The 24490-nt window shown below is 43.2% G+C and overlaps 2 protein-coding genes and 1 long non-coding RNA gene across 3 annotated transcripts; 2 read left to right on the top strand and 1 right to left on the bottom strand.

The window, feature by feature from the left end:
* The first annotated feature begins 6571 nt into the window (after nt 1-6571).
* LOC134220792 (uncharacterized) lies at nt 6572-7537 on the top strand. Its single transcript, XR_009982057.1, has 3 exons — nt 6572-6645; nt 6713-6772; nt 6833-7537. It is a non-coding gene; the product is annotated as an uncharacterized LOC134220792 (long non-coding RNA).
* Nucleotides 7538-16574: 9037 nt separating this feature from the next.
* On the bottom strand, nt 16575-17641 carry LOC134222653 (pancreatic triacylglycerol lipase-like). Its single transcript, XM_062701813.1, has 2 exons — nt 17593-17641; nt 16575-17530 (listed from the first exon to the last, which is right to left on the bottom strand). The coding sequence occupies exons 1-2, from the start codon at nt 17639-17641 to the stop codon at nt 16575-16577; spliced, it is 1005 nt and encodes a 334-aa protein (XP_062557797.1).
* Nucleotides 17642-22958: 5317 nt separating this feature from the next.
* On the top strand, nt 22959-24022 carry LOC134220789 (pancreatic triacylglycerol lipase-like). Its single transcript, XM_062699890.1, has 2 exons — nt 22959-22983; nt 23043-24022. Exon 2 carries the CDS (start codon nt 23114-23116, stop codon nt 24020-24022), a length of 909 nt encoding a protein of 302 aa, XP_062555874.1. The 5' UTR covers nt 22959-22983; nt 23043-23113.
* The last annotated feature ends 468 nt before the right edge of the window (nt 24023-24490 follow it).

Below are 24490 nucleotides of genomic sequence, written 5' to 3'. Positions count from 1 at the left end.
TAAAGGATTCAGAAAAAAACTTGAAGAGAGCAACGGAAGGTTTAAACTGTCGGAATTTTGTTACCAAAAAGAGCCCTTGGCCTCATCCTGCTTAGGCTTATAAGGCCTTCGATGACACAGCAAAATCCAAGTATAGGAGAACATTTCCCGGGATGGTTTTGTCTGTGCACAGTTGGTACCGCGCGCCATGATGGTTATGTACATATAGGATGGGATACACTTTTGACAGATCGATACCAAGGGGATAAATGTGGTGAAATGGGATTTTTTGAATTCAATTTTTTTTTTTTTTTTCAATCTTTTATTTTTCTAATTATTTACATTAAATTTTAGGGTAAATGGTATCTTAGGATAGGGAATATAAGGATTTATTTACATATTTACAGTTTTATTTATTTATTCTAGCATTAAAGCATACTTATTTACAAAAAAAGGAAAACGGAAACTAAACGATAATAAAAGAATCAAGTTTAGGGATTGTGACCTATTGGAAAGGTAACAATTATCCCGGATCGGGTGAAAAAAAACAAGTTTTTTTTTATGGAATTGTCTTATACCCAGAGATCAGATTAACCTAAAAGGTTTAAGCAAAAGTTCTCTCTTCTTCCAGATTTAGATTGATATGGAGCAATGATTGATCCTAGGCGGCAAGTACTTTTCCTCAAAATCACGTAAATGTGGAAGAATGAGCCTGCTTTTGAATGAATCCGGTTTTGGTTCTCTGTTTTGGATTAAAGATTTCCCTTGCGTCCAGTTCAAATTAATGTTACCCTGCACAACTCTCTGCCTTTCGAGTTTTAGTTGATTCTGCGCGATGATTGATCCTAGACGGCAAGTGCTTTCCCGAAGAATCACGTAAAATTGGAAAGGTGAGCCTGGTTGTTGCGGGATTTATCCTGATCAGAAATTTCAAATTCCAGAAACTTTTGCTTGAACCTCCATGTGGATCGAAAGTCGACTATTCTTTCCCTAGTTCTCTTCTCTTCAAAATTCAGGTTGATTTGGAGCAATGATTGTTCCTAACGGCAAGTGCTGTTGCTCAAAATCATTTGAATTTGGAAGAGTGAATCTGCTCGAAAAGAAATAAAGCCTTCGCTCCGGTAGCTCAAACAAAACATTCTTGAGTCTCCAATAATTTTTTTTAATAGAATATGGGATCTGCGTTCCGAGATTTGGTCAACTATGTAGACCTATTCAACTGCCAGTTCTCTGCTGTTTCAAATTCAATTTAATTAATAGCAATGATTGTTCCTATACGGCAAGTGCTGTTGCTCTTAATTACGTGAATTTCAAATAGTGAGGCTCACTACCTAATTGAATACGTACTACTATGTCGCCATGATCTGGGCAGGTGATTAGTCCCTAAGAGTAATTAGGTTATATAAGTCGGTATTCTACAACTAGCGAAAGAACAGCTTTAAGTTACCAAACCAGATTTCGTCAGAAAAGATCGCATTTTACCATTCACAGAACCCACAGCATACAAGGCCAAAATCAACTATTTTCTTGCCAACACTTGTTGGCTAAATAAGGTAGAACTAGTTTACTATAATATAGAGATCAGATTAGGGATTACTTCTCTTTGCTATTAGTGATGTCACAAGTTACATCTTGGACTAAATTCTAACAAATAATCACAAATATTCCAATTCAACCATTCCATAATCATTCATTAATACATTCATTCTTTTACATCAATTCCAATTATTCATTTCGTTCATTCATTAATACATTCAATTTCCAATTATTCATTTCATTCACGCTTTTCAATTCAATAATAACAATCGTTCAACTTACTTAATTCTAAAGCATATGATTCTAGGGCGCCCTAATATTATGGTTGTTTCGACGGTCACTCTAGGGTCTCTGATTTCCAGAGAACTGGTGGCCGTTTTGACGAAACTTAAATTTAATGAACCGGTCTCACAGCTGCTTCTTCTCTTCCTCGCATGCGAGAAAATATTGAATGCAACATGAGAGGCCTTTGCACTCGATTGATTGAGAAAGCCTTTTGCTCAACCCTGCGAATGTCGACTAATTGGAAAAAAACACTTGTATGTGTGGGGGTAAACTGTCAAAAATGTTTACATTTTAACCAAATGAGGAGGTAAACCACCGTGAATCGTGATGATTTTTCACATTTTTCACGGTTTTAATGGTGTTTTGCCGGTGAAAGTTAAGGTTATACGCATCTATTGTGATTAAAGGTATACACAGGTGTAAGTTGTTTAAAACTCGATTTTCCGGAGGAAAAAGCGCCAGCAGGAAGATCGAGACCGTGAAGAAACGGAGCAACTGTACCGCGCTAATAACACACGAAAGTTCTATGAGAAGTTAAACCGTTCACGTAAGGGCCACGTGCCACAGCCTGATATGTGTAAGGACATAAACGGGAACCTTCTTACGAACGAGCGTGAGGTGATCCAAAGGTGGCAGCAGCACTACGAAGAACACCTGAATAGCGATGTGACAGACGAAGATGGTGGTATGGTGAGGTGATGGACCTGGGAGAACACGTGCAGGACATAATCTTCCCGGCTCCAGATCTCCAGGAAATCCAGGAGGAGATTGGCCGGTTGAAGAACAACAAAGCCCCTGGGGTTGACCAACTACCAGGAGAGCTATTTAAACACGGTGGTGAGGCACTGGCTAGAGCGCTGCACTGGGTCATTACCAAGATTTGGGAGGAGGAAGTTTTGCCGCAGGAGTGGATGGAAGGTGTCGTGTGTCCCATCTACAAAAAGGGCGATAAGCTGGATTGTAGCAATTACCGCGCAATCACATTGCTGAACGCCGCCTACAAGGTACTCTCCCAAATTTTATGCCGTCGACTAGCACCAACTGCAAGGGAGTTCGTGGGGCAGTACCAGGCGGGTTTTATGGGCGAACGCTCCACCACGGATCAGGTGTTCGCCATTCGCCAAGTACTGCAGAAATGCCGCGAATACAACGTGCCCACACATCATCTATTCATCGACTTCAAGGCCGCATATGATACAATCGATCGGGACCAGCTATGGCAGCTAATGCACGAACACGGTTTTCCGGATAAACTGATACGGTTGATCAAGGCGACGATGGATCGGGTGATGTGCGTAGTTCGAGTTTCAGGGGCATTCTCGAGTCCCTTCGAAACCCGCAGAGGGTTACGGCAAGGTGATGGTCTTTCGTGTTTGCTATTCAACATCGCTTTGGAAGGGGTAATACGAAGAGCAGGGATTAACACGAGTGAGACAATTTTCAATAAGTCCGTCCAGCTATTTGGTTTCGCCGACGACATAGATATTATGGCACGTAACTTTGAGAAGATGGAGGAAGCCTACATCAGACTGAAGAGGGAAGCTAAGCGGATCGGACTAGTCATCAACACGTCGAAGACAAAGTACATGATAGGAAGAGGTTCAAGAGAAGACAATGTGAGCCACCCACCGCGAGTTTGCATCGGTGGTGACGAAATCGAGGTGGTAGAAGAATTTGTGTACTTGGGCTCACTGGTGACTGCCGAAAATGACACCAGCAGAGAAAATCGGAGACGCATAGTGGCTGGAAATCGTACGTACTTTGGACTCCGCAAGACGCTCCGATCGAATAGAGTTCGCCGCCGTACCAAACTGACAATCTACAAAACGCTCATTAGACCGGTAGTCCTCTACGGACACGAGACCTGGACGATGCTCGTGGAGGACCAACGCGCACTTGGAGTTTTCGTAAGGAAAGTGCTGCGTACCATCTATGGTGGGGTGCAGATGGCGGACGGTACGTGGAGGAGGCGAATGAACCACGAATTGCATCAGCTGTTGGGAGAACCATCCATCGTTCACACCGCGAAAATCGGACGACTGCGATGGGCCGGGCACGTAGCCAGAATGTCGGACAGTAACCCGGTGAAAATGGTTCTCGACAACGATCCGACGGGCACAAGAAGGCGAGGTGCGCAGCGGGCAAGGTGGATCGATCAGGTGGAAGATGACTTGCGGACCCTCCGTAGACTGCGTGGTTGGCGACGTGTAGCCATGGACCGAGCCGAATGGAGGAGACTCTTATATACCGCACAGGCCACTTCGGCCTTAGTCTGAATAAATAATAATAACAGGTGTAAGTTTTAATTGTTTTTGTTTATTTTTAGGTCCATTGATGAAGCACTGTTGGTGATCAAGGATTTCAATAAAGTTACTTTTGCATTGAGCTAGCCAGGTTTTAAATGACTGGCTGGCCATATTCCAAGGGGTTTTCCTGTGAGATCTTCCAGATCATACGATGAGGAACCCTTTTTAGCTTTAATTTTGCATGGAAGATACTGCTTACTATATTTGGAATTGTAGTTGTCTACGGCGCTCGAAGGTTTCATGTTTCTCCTGTAAACCAGCTGGCCGACAGAAAATGATTTGGAGAATCGACGGCTACGTAAATTATAGTGTTGTGAAGAAGATTGATGTGCTTTTGAAAGATTGGTTTTAACGATATCGTAGATTTTTGAAAACATTTGTTTACGTCTTTCGTCTCGTTCATCATCAGTTAATGTTTGGTCGTGGCGGAATAAACGATGGTCGTTTCCCACTTCTGACAACTCCGTGCCGTGAGTAATAAAATACGGCGTCAGTCCGGTAGAAGTGTGCTTTGTAGTGTTCAGCATCAATTCTATTTCGGGATTTTAGTATCCCACATTCGCTGATCGTCCCGTACGTAGGTCCTGATAGCCGTATTTATTGTTCGATTCACTCGTTCGACAGGGTTAGCCTGAGAGTGATATCGCGAGTTAAGCCAGTGTGTGATTCCAAAGCGGTCAACCAGATCTTTGAAAACTTTTGACACAAAAGTGCTGCCGTTATCCGTGATGATAATTTCTGGCACGGAGTTTCGATAGAACCATTGATCTTTTAGAATCACACACATGGCCGAACTATCTAATTTTCGGACGGGGTGTATCATCACCCACTTTGAAAAGTAGTCGGTGATTACCAAGAGATGTTGATTGCCATTTCGACTGCGGGGGAGGGGACCAACGAAATCGATCGAGACGATTTGCCATGGACGAGCTGCATGCCGCATTTTGCCCATCTCAGGAGTGACGGCTACGAACGGTGGCTTAACTTCTTTGCACATAGTGCAAGCTTGAATATACGAGCGTATGTTTGGGCCCATTTTAGGCCAATAATATCGCTTTTGGATACGATTCAAAGTTTTATCGTAGCCTAGATGAAAGGTTTCATCGTGATTTTTCTCAAAATTGCATCAATTTCATCGGGCGATGGAACAATCTTCCATTCATAACGGCTGTCGTACGGTAGGTTCTTTGCCGTAATGAATTTCATCAATTTGCCGTCTTCTAAGCGGAAATCGACATAGTCGTCAGGATGACTCATGACCTTCTCAACCAAGGAGGCGTGCCAAGATGCAGTAGATGAATCTTGGACTACAGCTACACTTCTGGACAAGGCATCTGGGACTACATTTTCTTTTCCCTTCCTGTGTACCACAGACATATCGAATTGCTGTAGATCCAAGCTCCATCGACTGCACCTTGACCCGACTTTCCATTTGGTGTTGAGGATATGAGTCAGTGCAGATGAATCCGTGATGAGCTTGAAGTGATACCCTTCAATATATCCACGGAAGTGTTCAATGGCTAACAATGCTGCCAAAGCCTCCTTTTCTGCGGCATGGTAATTTCGTTGGGGCGTTGTTAATTTATGGGAATAGTAAGAAACAACTCTCTCACCATCCTCTTGTTGCTGAGTCAAAATACCCGCTACCGCGACGTCGCTAGCATCGGTTTGGATGGTAAATTCCCTCGTAAAATCAGGGCTACCTAATATTGGAGCGCTTACGAGTCGCTCTTTAATATTACAGAAGGATTTTTCAGCCTCATCTGTCCATTTGATGATTTTAGCTTTTGTTTTTAGGAGATCTGTGAGCGCCGCTGTGATTTCGCTAAAATCAGCTATAAATCTGCGGTAATAGTTTACCATTCCTAACAGAGGCGCATCCACGTTCTAAGTCGTGGGTAGGACAAATAGGAAAAATGTCGATTTCGAAAACAGTTCTGGTGTTGCACATTTTACATATAAACAATTCTAAATATATGAAAATCTTGTCGTTTTTTGAGAATCGAACCACTCTTGAAGTCTTTTGAAGCGAGCTTGTAGCCTACGCTCCATCGTCGTGAATGATTAGTTATAGAATGATCACATTTTCGAATGATAGACTTGAATAAGAAACGATAGAATGATTAATTCATGATCATTGATCAAAGTCGTCGTTGACTAGAATCGAATCAACTGGTACGACACCATAGCCAAGGAGGTAATAGATTCAGCGCCATAAATTAGATAAAACAAAATCATTAGGGAAAGCTCGCGAGGACGGTAATAATCCATGAGAACATTCGCGAAGGTCAGGGCCATTTGTTATCTTTGAGAAAGTTGGGAAAAGATTCACGATCAAAACCGAAACTGAGCGAGCAACCGACTTTAGACTTTGACACTGCCGAGCTATTTCGAAGATGATCGCGGGAAATCGAACTTCCGTAGTTCGGCCGAGGTCACCTTCCCTAATCTGAGGGTCAAGGTTACATCTCACTCTCGTTCGAGCTGCAGATTAGTGTAGAAGTGTCGCGAGCTTGTCCGAGTCGAATATCCGTTGAATGTGAGTTAAGTGACGTGGCAATATTTTCTAATTTTAATCTGTTCATTGTTCCTTTGTTAGTCTTTAGAACAAAAGTTGTCTTCAGAATAGGGCTTTACAAAGTGTGTGCGTTTAAGAAAAGAAACAGGTAAAGTGCTTAATCTGCTGATCAAGAAATTCGTGAATGTGCTAAATGTTCTGTGAATAGCCCCGGCTATATCTACTTGCTAGCGACGCTTTCCTGCTTTTCGACGCGAAGAGTACGGCTTCTTGCAGCCATCAGAAGCCGGCGGCCCGCCAACACGCCGCTATCCCATCGCAGTGGTCATCAATAGCCACAACGTGGCCAGACTCAGCCGACGGCCCCCCGCGAAAGTCTTCATCCACGTGGAAGCGCGACTAAACCGGCATCTAGTCCCTCCCTGCCGCGCAACGTACCAGGAGCGCATACATCACAGCAGCACATCGTCAAATTACTGCAGCTAATCGGTGAGTCGCCTATTCCAATCGATCTTTTTTGTGGAGTGGGGCGTCCGGTGAGGACGCCTCGGAGGAAGTTTTTTGCCGACCATAGGTCGAGGAATCACGACAGATGGACAATCGTCCCGACGTCCAATAACCATTTCGGTTGAGCGGGAGTAAAATCAAAACGTGTACACGTAGTTTTCGGAACACCCCCAACCCTATTGTGTAAGCCACCCGGGTGCATGGCTAGCTAGATCGGTCGCCGCATCGTCGATTGAAGAATGTGAATGGAGTATAGCACAAGCAGAGAAGAAAACGAATAGAAACGCACAGAAAAGCACTAGAGTAGGTTAGAGGTAGAAAGGTTGTACGTACACCACGAAATAGAAGCATGCTATTATAATAAATCTCCTTGTTTTTGGCCATGATTTTCCCTAAATAAATGTTGTTATTTGTTACCAGCAATACATGGAGTACCTACGTAGTTTGTTCAGTTTAGATGTTAGAAATATGGTTTAGTCACTGCGTGTCGATCAATAGGACAGGGCCAAAGGTGCTGGTTGAAAGAGATGGCGCCACAACATTTGTAGTAAAATGAATTTTCTTGTATGGACAAATCATCCGTTCTCATTAACTACGCATCACAGCGATATGTGACCTAGGTAGAAAAGCTACAAATATTTTTCTGATTTTTTATACCCTCATTGCATTTTTCAACTTTAAACAATAAATGAGATCTGATTACAGCTCCATACTAAACTCGAGCGATTTACTACAAATTTCTTTATGACTGCTCTCCACCTAGAGTGTACAAAAGTAACATTCATAACTTACGCCATTCAACGACAGTTGTCACTGCTGTATATGCAAAATTACATTGATAGAAATACGCAGCATCGCCACCTCTCGTTTGGTAGTGTCAATATCGCAATTTATACCAGCAGGTGTACAAGTGTTGTTGAAACGATTTGAAAGGGCCTCAAGCGGAATTTCAGCTAGAATGCCACTGGTCTCGTCCTATTAGTGTTGCGTGGCGCAAATGAATGTGGCGTCTTGCGTATTTGCGTTGTCTCTTCCATACTAGTCGCGCCTCTTGCGGAAACGGGTGGAATCTCCGATGATGAGAAAATAACGTACAGCATAAGTTGTATCGCTTGATGGGCATGGGTGACGTCTTACCGGGATCTTTGGAGGAACAGTTCGTAGCGTGACAGTTTTGGTTGGTTGCGTAAGGTAAAATACCCAGTTCAGGTGTAGGAAGTAGATGCGCTGGCTCGATCACTTTCTTTTTCGGAAATAATCAATGGACTCGCCCTAAGCGGAGTCTCACCGGGCAAATTAAAAAGGAATGTGCGGTCTCCCTTAACGGAGTGGCGCTTAAGCCGCACATTTTTCCGAGATCGACCCAGTGCCAGCTACAAGCTTCTTGAAAGGCTCTTGAATGGAAGCTGTCGAGATGCTTGGAAGAAGTCTTCCGAAAATCGTAGAAAGAGGCTTCAAATCCTTTTGTCTGTCCGATCTTTTCTTCCGCAGCCCTCCACACACAGGATCAGGGATTGAATTCAGAAGATAATAAAAAGGTCTCTCACTTATCATCTCTGTTACATAGGGTAAAATGCCCAATAGTGGACCCCCTAGTAGCGAAATTTTGCTCTTCCTGGCATAAAGAGTGGAAATTCTTAAAATATTAATTTTGCGTGATATCTAATATCAAGCTCTGCATCTCCACTTCACGATTCATACATAAAACACTCAAATTCTCGACGTTATTCTTTGAAATTAACATTTTAAAGTCTGACTGAATTCGCCCTATAGTAGACCCTCTGAGGGTCCATAATTGGAAATTGCTTCCCTATAGTCGACACTTCATTTGATTTTTATGTTCCGTTTCGGGACGTTCTTCTTCCCTATTATGGACCCCCCAAAATATTCCTATAATGGACACTCTCGAGATTATTTTTTATAGAATTGTAAAAAATCATCTAATTTTACTTTCCATAGCCTTTCCAATGCATGTAATCAAAGCATAGGACTGTAAGGTAGGTTCTCCCGATGGAATTTCATAGCAAAATGTTTACATTGTGCTGTAATAATGCAAAAATGGCTGGAGGGTCCACTATTGGTTGGGGGTCCACTATAGGGCACTTTACCCTATACGATGTATAGCATACCGTGAAAGACTTTTTTCGCAAGCTGTCATGATAAAGAACTTATTCGGTAGGCTATAAATACGTCATGATAAATTTCTTTTAAAAACCTCTAAATACGGGTAGCACTGGTTCTGATGATGCATTTTAACTTGTTCTACACGTCTGCGGTCCCCTACACAAAATGAGCGAAAACAAAGTGAAAATCATCAGTTCTGTGTGGGGGCTGTTTTTTCGATTCTTTTTCGCACTTGTAGGGAGCGGGACCATTTGGGCAGCACCCCCTATTCCCGTCCACAAAGTTAATAACTCGACAGCGTTCCAACCAAATGGCTTGATTGTTTGTACATCACTAGATATCGACAGAAACTAACCATGTACTAAAAAACAAGTAATTCGGTTGTAATGCGTTCGAGTAATGAACGTTGCTGACGGGAATAGGGGGTGCTGCCCAAATGGTTTTCTACCCTATTTAAGTTTGATAAATTATTATTATTATTATTATTGACTTTATTAAGGAGACTTTCAGCCCGAGGCTGGCTCGTCTCCGGTGATAAATTAGTTTTCATGGCTTGTTATGACATTGAGGCTAGCGAAGATACCCCCAGGGGTACATGTACCCCAGGTTGAGCACCGCTGGTCTAGATGATATGTTCTCCAGAATCATGGGTAGGACAATGCCTTGACTGTCCCACCCAGGGAAATTCGTGCGTAGGACATGTCCTACTTGTCCTACCCACTCCCAGCGCCACTGATTCCTAAGAATCTTCTTAGTTTTGTAATAGAATTTGGCCTCTCATATTCAATAATGGGCCGAGTTTTTTCTGGGTTGGCCCGAAGGCCTTGTGTACTAAGAAGATACCCTAGGAATGGTAATTCTGGAACGCCGAACTGGGATTTTTCCAGATTGATTGACAAGTTTGCCTCTCTTAGTCTGCGCGCAATTTCTCGCAGCAGCTGCACGTGATGCTCGAATGTCTCCGTTACCACGACAATATCGTCGAGGTAAACGAAGACAAACAGTTCCAGTACACCGTGGCCCAGCACTCGGTCCATTAGTCTAGCCAAGGTGGCGGGACTATTGACCAAGCCAAAGGGCATACGGGTGTACTGAAACAATCCTTGCCTTGAACACTGAACGCAGTATACTTCCTCGAAGCTGGATGGAGCGGAACTTGGAGGAAAGCTTCCGAAAGATCTATCGTTGAGAGATAGTTGGCCTTTGGGGAGCTGACCTAGTATGCGACAGGGGTGTGGCAAGGGATAAGCATCTCGTTCAGTGCGCTCGTTCACTTTGCGCGCATCTAAGCAGAGGCGAACTTTGTGTGGCTTAATCACGGGAACACAATTCAATGACCACGATAAGTTGCTGCGCTCAATAATCCCTATATCGAGTAGACGTTGCAGCTCAGTGCCTACCAAACTTTGAGTTTTCGGCGACATTACATAAGGAAATTGCCGAACGGGAGGTTTATTTCGCCATTCTTCCTTAATTTCGATGCGGTGTTCGGTTAGTGGGGTAATTGACAACTGTCCCTGGCGTGCGGGCAGGAAAGAGATTTGATGCCCTGAATTTCCTGTTGCTCTTCAATGGTGAGGATTGAAGCGGTTGAAGGCTGAGGAGTTTCTTCTTCCTCGAAATCATCCACGAAGGCGCATTCCCCGACGGTCGGTTGTATGTTGAATTTGGACCAAAAATCCATACCACATAAACAACGAATGGCCAAATTTGGCACAACCAGGGTGGGAATGATTTTGGTCACTCCGTTAAAGCTGAATGGTAAGTATATTTGACCAAGAATCTCCAGCGGTTCGCCACCAGCAGTGCGCAAATTAATGGGATTCGAAAGAGGATTTATTTTACGCGTTTTTAGGGAGGAGTATACGCTGTTATTAATTAGGGTAAGGTTGCTACCACTGTCTAATAGTGCCCGTATTTTATGATCGTATACTGTAACGGTGGTATAGGGGCGATTGTCATTAGGGTATGGGTAAGAAATTAAGCAAGTTATTGGCTCTTTAAAGTAAATTTCTTCAGTGGCTTTTACAAAGAATGTAGGAGAATGAGCTCGATACGCATTTACTGATTCAGCGAGCCGCGCTTTTCGCTCGCTGACATGGCGTTTTTTGTGCAATAGGGGCAATTGTTAAAGGGGTAACCACGGAAGCCACAATTTTCGCAAAGCACTGCTCGAGGCATACGACACTCTCTCAATGAATGGCCGTAATTACCACAATTAAAACATGTGTTTTCTGGAGGAGGTTCATATGTGTCAATTAGATTTTCGAGGGTTGATCGACCCCTTTGTGGAGGTGGGTTTCTAACAGAATTTTGTATAGCGTTTCGGGACGGATTTTGTGAATAAGATGGACGAGATGACTTTTGATAATTGGATTGGACTGGTGGGGACGTTCTCGACTGACGGTTTTGGTGCTCGGCTGAGCTTTTTGTTGGTTTTGTTTGGCTGACAGCATTGACTGATTTCTCGATCCCAAATACCTTGTTGTAGGCAGAAAAATTCAGTTAATCAATTTTCTGACCGGCGGCTATTAGCGTGGGGAGATCAGCGATCGGTAGGAACGTTAATTGTTTCCTGTAATCAATTCTAATATTTTGAAGCAAAATTTGAACTTTCTCGTGTTCTGGGATTTGAACACACATAGTTCGAAATAATCGTTCCATTTCATAATAAAATTCATGAAATGACTCGTTTCTTTGTTGACGACGCTGATAAATTTTCATTTTTATCAGCGCGTCTAAATCCGGGTGCATAAACGTCCTCTTCAGTTCCAGCACCGGGTGGTCCCAATTTAACAATCGACTGGTAGAACGCATGGTCATATACCATTTTAATGCTGGACCAGTAAAAAGGTGTACGGCTGATTCATACAATTCAATGTCAGAAACATGCTCTGCCAAGGACAAGGTTTGTACGAGTTCTAGAAATTCGTTTAGTTTGAGCCCTTGATCTGTTCCATCGTATTTGTTGATCTTCCATTGAGACACAGGTAGAGTATGTCGCGCTGGATTAGACTGCTGCATTGGATAGAAAGAAGGATAAGGTGAGTATGGGATAGGCATTTGAGACTGTTGTGAGTGTGTAGCTTGGCGAGTCGGCTGTGAGGTAATTGTTTGCTGCCTGGTGGAAGGTTCATTGTTATTGAACAACGGTTGCGATGGGAATTGGAGATTCGTTGTAAATTTGCTAGATGAAGCAGTAGGCATTGGAGGCATTGAATGAGTGGTGGAGGGGAAGTTAGGCACATTTATACACGGATTAGATTGCACTGTTTCTGGTAGATCAGCAAATCCAACCGAATGTTGGTTTTGATGTCGATTATGGTTTATTGTTCGTGATGGATAAATCGTCGACCAGCTAGAATTTGGAACAGCAGCTTGCGATGTCGATGAGGGTAGTGTGGCTGTTTTCACCTCCGCACTTTCGAATTCTTTTAGCCGAGCTTGTAACTCTTCAACATATGCCTTATCCTCTGCACAAAGATTAGATAATCGGCAATGTTGCTGTATAAACTCTTGAGAAGAAGTTTGTGGTTGGTTAATTGAGCCACTCTCTACTCTCGCTTCCTTGCTATGAGTTCCTGAAAATGTTAGGGCCTCTTGATTAACCGTGAACAATTCAACCAACTCCTGTTCATTGTCTATTTCCTGCTGGGTGTTTACCCGATTTAAATTTTCTGTATAAAATTCCTTTTTTAAAGTTTCCACAATATCCACAAGAAGGCAATTCAAAAACTCGCTTTCTTCTGGGGTAATATCTCTACGTTTTAACAGCTGGTACACTCTGTGACCGTAGTGCAAAAACCTCGTTTTGCATTTAGCCCTCGTGGAGTGGTCATTTTGTCTCATAATTTCACTAATATCCAAAAACATTTTTTCACAGATGCTTATTTCCTCAATTTTGTTCTCACCAACCACTGCTTCCAAGTATTTTTTCTCCTGCTTTTCTGCTTTCAGGTGTTCCCGCAAGCTTCTCCGCCTGCGCGTAGAGCTTGGGTCATCTTTAATCACAATAGCACGCATTGATAACTCACACAAAAGCTCATCATTTTCTAAATGGTCTACTCTCATATCGTGGTACCACCCTAGAATCATTTCACTAGCCTGCTTAGAATTCATACGCTCCATGGCTATTTAATTTCAATGTAATTTACACGATTAACAAAGCTAATTCACTAAATATAGAAAAAGAAGTAATTCACAAAAGAAGTTCAATTCAATACATTTTTATTTCACCTTATTCAATTGAAAATAATTCTATTCAGGAAATGCAACAATAGATTAAAGAATGGCTAATTGTTCAATGATTTCAATAGAGAGAACAAAAGCATTTATCATCATCCGAAACGGTTTTGCTGAAGCTGTAACCCGCAGATTTGTAATTTGAAAAGCACAATTTAATAACCTAATTTTAAAAAGAATTGGAGCAAAATTGAAATTTTTGATTTTGATTTCTCCCGGAGCACAATTGAAAAAAGTTCTAATTTATAATTAAATTGAAACTTTTTTCATACATTAATTAACGTTGGGCGCCATTTTGTTACGATTAACTATTCTATTGCAATGAAATTTTAAAGAAATGATAAAACTAAGAAAACTTCAAATACTAATTCAATTGGGAAAAATTCACTAAAATAAAACTATATTAATACAAGAAAATTTACTAAACTATTTACACTTCAGCCCTCTCAGGGTCTGTCCGGGATAATCGTTGGGGCGGACTCACTTCCCAAGCTTGCAATGCGAATTCAATTTCAATAAAACGAATGATGGAGAAAAGGGATTTGCGCGTGAAATAAGTATGCTAAACACTAGATATCAATTCAAAGTTCACTGGTTGGGTTTATTTAGTATTTACAGGAGTTCACTGGGTTTATGGGAATGTACAAAATTTTCACCTGACTTCAAAGGTTGAGGCGATTTCCAGTCGGTCGGTGGATGTTCGGACTATTGGCTTCGACCGGTCCACTTCCTCACCGATGGCTACGTCGACGATTGGGTCAGGTCCAGGGATGCAACGTCCGAGGTTGAAGGGGGGGCGTCGCACAGTTCTCTTCCTCTTGTACCGGATGGGTGATTTCACTATCACTTACGGTCCACCTATCACAGGCCGTTAGATCACCCTCGGCAATTCCGATGATGGGTGGTGACATCAATTTTCTTCCGAGACACTATCTCTGCCAATTAGCAGTTCACTCGCGAAACAGCTAGGAATTTTGTTCCTAAAGGATTCAGAAAAAAACTTGAAGAGAGCAACGGAAGGTTTAAACTGTCGGAATTTTGTTACCAAAAAGAGCCCTTGGCCTCATCCTGCTTAGGCTTATAAGGCCTTCGATGACACAGCAAAATCCAAGTATAGGAGAACATTTCCCGGGATGGTTTTGTCTGTGCACAGTTGGTACCGCGCGCCATGATGGTTATGTACATATAGGATGGGATACACTTTTGACAGATCGATACCAAGGGGATAAATGTGGTGAAATGGGATTTTGAAATTCAATTTCCATTTCTTTTAATCAATCTTTTCTTTTTCGATTATTTACATTAAATTTTAGGGTAAATGGTATCTTAGGATAGGGAATATAAGGATTTATTTACATATTTACAGTTTTATTTATTTATTCTAGAATTAAAGCATACTTATTTACAAAAAAAGGAAAACGGAAACTAAACGATAATAAAAGAATCAAGTTTAGGGATTGTGACCTATTGGAAAGGTAACAATCTCACAGATCCCGAGATATCGAACTAAACTGATCTCTCATATACACTAGTGCCGCCTTACGGCTGAATTCTGAACTAAACAGTTTCTCAACATATTGGTTTCCAATGCTCGAACAACTTTATAGAAGATGTCAACTTTCTAAATTCAACAGATCTCGAGATATCAAACCAAACTGATCTCTCATATACAGTAGCGCCACCTTGCGGATGAATTCTAAGCTAAACAGGCCACAGATCCCGAGATATCGAAGAACTCCTTGTGTATGAATTCTAAATTATTCAGTTTCTCAACATATTGGTTTCCGATCCTCGAACAACTTTGTAGAAGACGGCAATTTTCTAAATCCCACAGATCCCGAGATATCAAACCACACTGTTATTTTCATATACACTAGCGCCGCTAAGTGGGAGAATTCCAAATCATTTTTCATCAATCAAATCAATTTTCTTGACTCATAGGGCCGCATGGGGTTAAAGATGAGTTTAGAACTTTTTTTCACTACGCCAGGGTTTTCAGAATTGATTGCGTTATTTTTTAAGAAAATTGACTATTTTCACTGATGTTCTGTTGGTTCCGCGTCTTTCGGAGGATCAGCAGCAGAGTGTAAAATAATCGAACATTTTTGGGGAAGTCCACCTTTCTTCACTTGTCAGCTCACTTCCAAACACATTCATAGTCGGCTCTGGACTGTCAATATTCAGTTGAATATTAGTCATTGGATATGCACATTTCACAAATTAATAAATTATCTAAAATCTAAACACGTTTCAAATGAGTGAAGTAATTTGTCACATAGAACTGAATCTGCAGATTCATGATCATGATTTTCATCCGCGAGGCACTTTCAACGGTAAACATCAACATAAACAATGCTGATTATATTTTTTTTTCTGCACATAGTAAGCAAAGCACACTCAATGACAGTCGAATGAATGAATTTGTGGAGTAGTCGTCTGACTATGGCATTCTATGTTTTGAATATTCATGCGATGTTTGTCAAAATTCGGACTGAAGTTGCTTCATGAAGTTGAATATTTTTGGCTCTGATCAGCAGGACATCCATTGGATTTTAAAAAAATATCCTCAATGATTATTTTCCCAAAAAAATCACGTTGATATCATTTGAATTGGCTTCATTATAACGGATTTTCGGCCTGTTGTACATTTTGCAACACGCGAGTTCTCGTGTTATGTATGAAAGTTGAAGCGAGTTGCGGGAGGTTAAGAATATAAGGGAAATTTTTCAGATCCCCTCCGCAAACCGGCTTTGTCGGATTTTCATTTTGAAATCACCCATTCCTTATTTTATTTTGTTTTGAAGAGTTTCAATTTTCAATGTTGTTTAAAACACTAAAATTTTATAACTTTAAATTGAATTTTTTAAAGGTACCCGTTAACATAAGGGTTAAAGTATGTACTCAAATCTTAGTACTCCACTCATAACATGACATAGGGGCCGAACAATAGTGTAAAAACAATGGATTTCAGTTTATATTTAATATTATAATTAGTAAATATCACATAAAAATCTCATAAATATTATAAAATATTTCATATTGCATTGCTCTGTATTGCATGCATTTCATATTGCATTTTAGCCTCTAGCGAATGGCGATGCTGAGTTTGTACGCAGATAGTACACTCCGCTAACTCCACGTCCACGATTCGAAGGTTCTCCACCCATCTTGGCGTACGACCCGACAGTGCACACACCGTTCAAAATTTCTTGGTAATTAGCACATTGCATGGCAATGAAGTGATTATCAGTGGAAACTGACTCTGCAAACAGCTCGTTGACTCGATTGTGATCACAAATCGAAGTGATGCATCCTGCCTGCGAACGTCCACCATTCGGGTAGAAGTTGGCCTGCGCTAATGGAGCATCGAAAGCAAGGTTGCCAGCATTGGTGTAGATGGCTTCTGTGTACACTGCGTCACTGGCAGCCAATATGTCGGCCTGTCCAGCTGAGAACAACGGACCAGCAGGATCGAGAGCGATGACCGAGTTCAACTGACCGTTCTGTCCCTTTCCAGCGTTACCAGCGGCATGTCCTCCCAGACTGAATCCAATGACGTTGATCAAATCCAGCGACTGCCCAGTAGTAGCACGAATCACGTCAATAACTCGAGACACAATCATTCCAACTCCTCCGACACGATTACGGGCGGCAATGTAGTTGATAGTTTGCGCACCTGCACCCCAGTCCACATTGATGACGTTGAAGTCGCCGACGCGCATGAAGTGGTCCTTGATAACCCAATGCAGGGTGGCATCTTGACCTTCAACCCAACCATGGATCAAAAACCGAGTGGGGTGATCCGGGTTGAAGTTGGAGTTGGAAATTGAGGATGGGTCATCCCAACTGATAGTCTGTGCGTGAACTGGATTACGTCTAGTGAACATTCGGAAGACCACGTCGGCTTCCGGGTTGAAATGTGGTTCAACTTCATTTTCGCCTTCAGGAATATTGACGGGATCGATGTTCACCATATGCATGTTACCTGCGCCATCCGGAATCAGTGCCCATGGTTCGACATACCGACCGTAAGCTGAAGACGTTTAAAGATGAATTAACATACTGAGTACAAGGTAAATCTTTTAGCTTTCTTACCAACTGCCAAGTAGCAGACAACCAATGCAAGCGCAAATGTGACCTTCATCTTTAGATTTAGTGTGACTAGCAGCAATTGGCACGTTTGTTATCCTTTTATATAATTTTGGTATTCTTATCGCAGGAAAGAAGTGATTTTCAACTTACTATCGACCTCCTAATCAGACCTACACGAATTAGTAAAGCATTGATAAGAATTGTAAATAACGGATTAACTTGTAATAAAACTGTATACCAGATGGCGGCAATGGGGTGTGTCGACGTCAAACAGACTACCTGCGTCTTGACCAAAAATAAGCCCTGATTCATTCACCCTTACCCCGGAGGTCTCATGTATCATCAATTCTCTTGAAATGATTTTGCTATTATTATTATTAGCAAATCTATTTTCATGAAATGTACCATTCGATCAAAATCAAATAGTTTTTTTACATTTCGAATTGGAGGTTCACGTTTACGTTTTATGTATTATAATATTATTCTAAAATAAGCAAAAACGGGTCAAAATTTGAATCAATCTTGTGTAGGCACGAAATTTCATCACCTTTTCATGGTTCCAGATGGGATTCAAACGAACTGGAGTGCTCCCCGCTGTGTCGTTAAGGTGTTCGGGTCATATTGAACCGGATTTGACTTTGCAATACCTCAGGCATTCCTCAGCCAAATTCACTTGTTTATATAACCAAAATAACCTTCAGCTTATAAATTTCCCGAAACTGACCTCAAATCGATGATCGGCAAAACCTTCATTCTTCATTGGCATTACATCCCCCACTGGGACATTGCCGCCTCGCAGCTTGTTCATTCAGCAGCTCCACAGTTATTAACTGCGAGGTTTCTAAGCCAAGTTACCATTTCTGCATTCGTATATCATGAGGCTAACACGATGATACTTTTATGCCCAGGGAAGTCGAGATAATTTCCAATCCGAAAATTGCCTAGACCGGCACCGGGAATCGAACCCAGCCACCCTCAGCATGGTCTTGCTTTGTAGCCGCGCATCTTACCGCACGGCTAAGGAGGGCAAAACCTACATACTGTAATTGTCGGATGAAGGATCGTCAGTTGGCTTCTTTTATATACATGGGAAAAAAATGCATAATAACACCGCGCATGAACGATTTTATTACCGTTTTTTTTTCTATGAAATGACAAATAACGAATGCAGTCAATATTTGAACCGTTTGTTTGAGAAACTGCATATGTAACATTCTTGGCCAAACTGAGATTTTTATATATTCTGAATCCTCGTCCAAACATACGTATCCTGGCAAAAAATACGAAAAAAAATTGTTCAGGAGTGTATGTTTTTTTTTTCGTTTGTTTGAGAAACTACATATGTGCACGCACTTTGAGGAGCAATTATGGAGAACTGCTTATAGTTTTCGCACTAGAAGTGTCCCACAGTGTTGAGTTTTGCCAAAAACTATTGATCTGTATTGAAGAAATTGAAAGAATTGGTGCCAATTTGTTCAATAACAGTTTTTTGTTGTTTTCTCGTAATTTTGCAAAATGGACTTATGCATTTTCTCAAACAAATGATTCATTTCTACAGATGTTCTAGGTTCGTCAAGCCATTCTGGTGTTCAGACCAATGAATCGTCTGCTTTGAGCGTGCTTACAGCAGCACACTAGGAGTTAACTTTCTGAAATCAGTATGGCGAAAGACATCTAAGGCTCGATTTCTCAAAATTAAGTACCTTTATCGAAAATAATTTGGTAGGCGTAGTAGTGGACACCTTCCTACATAACCGGTACCAAATAGTTTTTCGTGAAAAAATCCTAATTTTGAGAAAACCCGCGTTAGATGTCTTTCACCATACAAATTTCTGGCGGGCACTCATGATGGCTATTTGCGCATATACGATAGCGCCTGGATGTGGAAGCGGCGGGTAGAAAATCTGCCACTGCCAATAATTCATTCAATGGTCTACCAAATCAAGTGGGTTCGGGGATGCCAGATATAATTTTTATAAGTCTGTATCAATCTCAGAAAAATGTCTGTATTTGTCTGTATGGTGTTTAGAAGGTACAGGAATTGGAAAATTATTAAAAAACCATGCGCTTCCGTTCGGCTACGGAAAGGTCCGGCAGGGACGCAGGTAGCATTGGTTCGGCTATCTGCAGCGGACGCCTCCAAGGTAGTCAAGTTAGGGAGCGTCAAGGTGGGATGGTCGCTATGCCCTGTGCGCATATACGAGCAACCCGAAGTTTGCTTCAAGTGCCTGGAACCGGGGCACAAGCAATGGGACTGCAAAGGCCCTGACAGAAGCAATCTCTGCCGACGCTGCGGATTGGAGGGACATAAGGCACAATGCTGCACGAACCCTCCCAATTGTTTGATTTGTTCCAGCAAAGCTGTGAACAGCAAGCACCCATGGGGGTTCGATGTGCCCGGCGTTTAAGCGTGCTGCAAAATCACAGTGCAGGTAACGCATCTGGCTTGCTCGGCCTCGCCCGAGTGTTTGGTGTGCGCAGGTTTAGAGGAAACGGCGGAACACGTGTTGTTCGTGTGCTCACGTTTTCGCGCAATGCGTGACCACATGCTTGCCACATGTGGTCTGGACACTACCCCGGACAACCTAGTTCGGAGGATGTGTAAAGATGAAGTTGGCTGGAACGCCGTTTTATCGGCTATCGCCCAAATCGTCTCGGAGCTACACAGAAGGTGGCGCGTGGACTCAAGGATGGCTAGGTCAGGCGCAAATAAGAGGTGGTCCAAGGGATCGGAGTCGGCTTCATGGGTCATACCGGTGGTCATGCTCTGTGGTCGAACTCGATCCTTTTATCGAACAAGTGGTTGCGCAAAGAACAACATGGTATCGTCGCTTTCGCGGCGTCGGTCAACCGGGCGGGTTCCGAGCCCGAGGACGGAAAGGGGTCCTCGTCAAGGCTGGGGCAGGCGTAGGCCTCGCGTCGGCAAGTCCCTCTGTGTGCTGGCAAATAGGCCCTATCGCAGAAAGGTCAATTTGGGGTGCACGCGGCATCATCATTCTTGATACCAGTCGTGCAGAGGGAAGCAGGCGCGAAGTCGACCCTTCCCACCTTCCGAGGGCGTAGGGCGTGGTAAGGCCACCTGGAAAGCCGGCAACGCGCTGGCACGATACCATGGTGTTCTTCTAAAAAAGCGAGTTACGATGTTCGGTGCTGCAAAGACACGCAGCTAACCTCGAGGGTGCGTTGTGCACTGCCCCCCCTTTGAAGCATTACTTTCTGGTTGTACCGAAGGGACTATGGGCTTGGCGGCAATGGAAACGGTTCTTTTTTTTTTACAAGGGAGAGCGCATTTACACACTAACCCAGTACACGTGCATTGTAGTTGCCAAACTACCACACGGAAGTGTACTGGAGTGTCGGACTCGACCATACCGGTAATGCCGACTAAACTCCCTTGGGCTCCACCATCGTTTCCCCCAGGAACTACCTCGCAGTACTACTTCTGGGGGGATGGCAGTACTAAGCGTACTCGCTCATTATCGCTCACACAGGCACTCGTCCCATGCGAGACTGACTTGGGTGCTCGCACACCATTCACTCCATTTGAGTCTTACTTGGATGCTCTCCCGGGCGCTCCGCTGCCATGCCTCGAGGTGTCAATAGCGGTAACTGCCTGGGCCTACAGATATTACGCTACGACACTCCTGCCTCAGCACGAGCAGATCAATCACACCACTGCCGAAGCAGACGCTACCCTGCCGAAGCAGGGACACTCCCCATGCACCACATGTGCACAACTGTAGGTGTGTGGGTACAACCCACTGCTACCCTGCCGCCGAAGCAGCTTCTCCAAAGACCATTCGCTCCATGTGACCCTTTTCGGGTGCTCACTCTAACACTCCACTGCCATGCCTCGAGGTGTCGATAGGTACCTCGACTCCTACCTCAGCATGTGCAGTCCATACTCAGACTTCTGCTGCGCTTCGAGGTGACAATAGCGGTGACGCGCTATGACACTCCTGCCTCAGCACAAACAGATCACTCACTCCCTGCCGAAGCAGCTCACGCGCTACCCTACCGAAGTAGGGACACTCCCCATGCCAATTGGCACTCCCTGGGCTTGTGCTTTTGAAGCGGCACACAGTCGCTTTGATAGAGTCTGATTACGAGCACTTGTGGTTTTTTGGGAGGGATTTTAGCAGAGCCCACTGCTAAATCCCACCACGCCCTAGGCAGTTCTCCCTGACTCGCAGACAGCTGGGGAGGGGTCGTCAAGCCCTTGGACATGCTGTCCCTGCTGCCCCCTGCTGCCCCCTGCTGGAAACGGTTTAGCGGGTCGGGAATGTAGTCCTGCCTCCCTCGGTGATCCCTAACCCCGCACTTCCTGGTCAACCCAGGATGTCTGTTGAGCAGATTCCCCCTCCATTGTTTAGGAAGAAAAAAACACACACACACACACACCCACACACACACACACACAGACAGAGAGAGAGACCTCACATCAATTCGTCGAACTGGCTCGATTGGTATATTATACTACGGGTCTCCAGGCTTCTTGTCTTGTCTTGTCTTAGCACATGCACAGCCAGTATTGAAAAGCATCCTGGAAATGTCGGTTGTATTTCCGAGCATTTTCTTGTCTGCATTAATATTTGAAGCATATCATAAATATGACACAAGTATTAAAACAACCAGGCCCACCGTGCATGCTTGAATTTGAGAGATAATCCATAACTCCTCGGCAATCAGATTATTTAGTAATAAATAACATGATCAACGAAAAGTTTTGAATCCACGAAAGGAAGAAACGGGGACAGCCGTACCAACCGTTTCACATTGAGGGGGAAAGATGACTGACGAATCGTTGGGAGTGATTTTGCTAAGAAGATTAATGTACACTCCTTGGGCCCTCGACGTCTTGGGATGGGACACAGTTTTTAGTCTAGTGCCCTGGCTTATACACTGACTGATGGCAAAAAAATCGTATGAATTCATAAACATCACCATGAAAACATGACGAATATTTTTGTACACCAGTGTACATAACAGCCTAGGTTCAAGCGCCATTACTCGCCCTCTGGAACGAGACAAAAAGGAGACAAACAGGATCAAAACTAGCAAAAAATAAAAGACGATAAAAATATACCACATTTACTTACAATAGCTCTGTATTTACACTACGGGTCTCCAAGTTTCTTATAAGAAGTTTGTTTTTCGGAGCGAATATATACCCTTTTCTCGTATTTAGTGTACGAGAAAGGCAAAAAAAATCCCCACGTGTGGAATGATTTAGCTAGTTTCGAATATGTCACAACAACAAATCTTATACAAAAGCTCATTTAGATAAGGTTACCACCAATGGCCCCCATCCCTTGTTTCGATAGAAATACATTCCCAATTGAGTTATGGCTACGCTAAGACTTGTTTTATTCATTTCTTTGTTGTCTCTCAACGGTAAGTTGCTTGCTTAACCGTGTCTACTCTTCGAGCAAAAAAAAATACACTAATCGAAGCTACCATCTCCAGATGTAGTCCATCCCAGGCCCGCTGGAATTTGGCTTCGGATGATGCCGGAAAGCTGCACATGATTGACATTAGCCATGATGCTGTCCCGCAAAACCCGGATCACTTTGAGCCGTTGTTTGACCCCGAAACGGATGTAATCTTCCGTTTGTTCACCCGCTCTAATACGGAATCGGCGCAAATCATCCAATGGGACAATCCAGACTCGCTGCTCAGCTCCAACTTTAACCCGACGCATCCTACTCGTTTTACTATCCACGGCTGGGTCAGCGGAGAAGAGGCCAACTTGCACGGACTGATTCGAGAAAACCTTCTCGCACTCGGAGATTTCAATGTGATCAACGTTGATTGGGGAGCTGGTGCGCAAACTATCAACTACGTTCAAGCGAGGAATCGCGTTGGTCCAGTGGGTGAAATGGTGTCGCGCTTCATTGACATGATAGTGACAACAGGTGGAGCTTCGCTGGACGACATTTCCGTAACTGGAAGCAGTTTGGGAGCTCACTGCGCTGGCAATGCAGGAAAATTTCAGCAGGGACGTATCAACACCATCATTGGAATGGACCCAGCAGGGCCGCTGTTCTCGGTTGGCCAGCCGGATATAATGCACCAAAGTGATGGTCAGTACGTGGAAGCTATCTACACCAATGCGGGCGTGTTAGGATTTAACCTTCCGCTTGGTGATGCCAATTTCTATCCAAACGGAGGACGTTCGCAGCCTGGTTGTGGAATCGATATCAGTGGAAACTGTGCACACACGCGAGCTCATCAATACTATGCGGAATCTATCGGATCACCGTTGGGGTTTGTTGGGCAACGTTGCGCATCGCACGAAGAAATAACAGCCGGAACGTGTACGGAAAGTGGGCCTAATGCGCTAATGGGTGGTGAGCCGTCCAATTATGGGAAAGGAGTAACCGGTTTCTATCATCTGATAACCAACGCACAGTCGCCGTTTGCAATGGGATAAAAAGGCATTACCGTATTGAGAAATGATGCAAATTTATGAAACGATTAATAAATTCCCTCTCCACTCAGCATGTCGGTGTTCTTTGTCTAGATGTCTGACCCTAAGTCGATGGTATTCCTTATTCCAAGACTGTATACAATTTCACTCTCGAGCTTCCCGCTCTCGATATCTCTTCATATGTCAGTTAATTCATATTCGTAGATTATACAATTTATACAATACTTATTTATACAATAATTGTAAGCATGAAGAGAGATTTGTGTTTATGTGGAAAATTGTCTGTAAATGTAATATGCAATATGTATTGTTCTGATGTTAGGTCGGTTGAAAAATGGAATCTTCTTCTTCTTATTGGCATTACATCCCCACACTGGGACAGAGCCGCCTCGTAGCTTAGTGTTCATTAAGCACTTCCACAGTTATTAACTGCGAGGTTTCTAAGCCAGGTTACCATTTTTGCATTCGTAT

Source organism: Armigeres subalbatus, chromosome 3, assembly GCF_024139115.2.
Source record: "Armigeres subalbatus isolate Guangzhou_Male chromosome 3, GZ_Asu_2, whole genome shotgun sequence".
NCBI classification, from domain to species: Eukaryota; Metazoa; Arthropoda; class Insecta; order Diptera; family Culicidae; genus Armigeres; species Armigeres subalbatus.
This window is presented reverse-complemented; position numbering and strand designations above follow the sequence as displayed.

Bases quoted from the DNA above. Each gene is read 5' to 3' on its own strand.
- LOC134220789 (XM_062699890.1), top strand. From the start codon at position 23,114: ATGATTGACATTAGCCATGATGCTGTCCCGCAAAACCCGGATCACTTT.
- LOC134222653 (XM_062701813.1), bottom strand. From the start codon at position 17,641: ATGAAGGTCACATTTGCGCTTGCATTGGTTGTCTGCTACTTGGCAGTT. The intron at 17,531-17,592 runs GTAAGAAAGCTA...AAACGTCTTCAG, and splicing joins TGTCTGCTACTTGGCAGTTG to CTTACGGTCGGTATGTCGAA.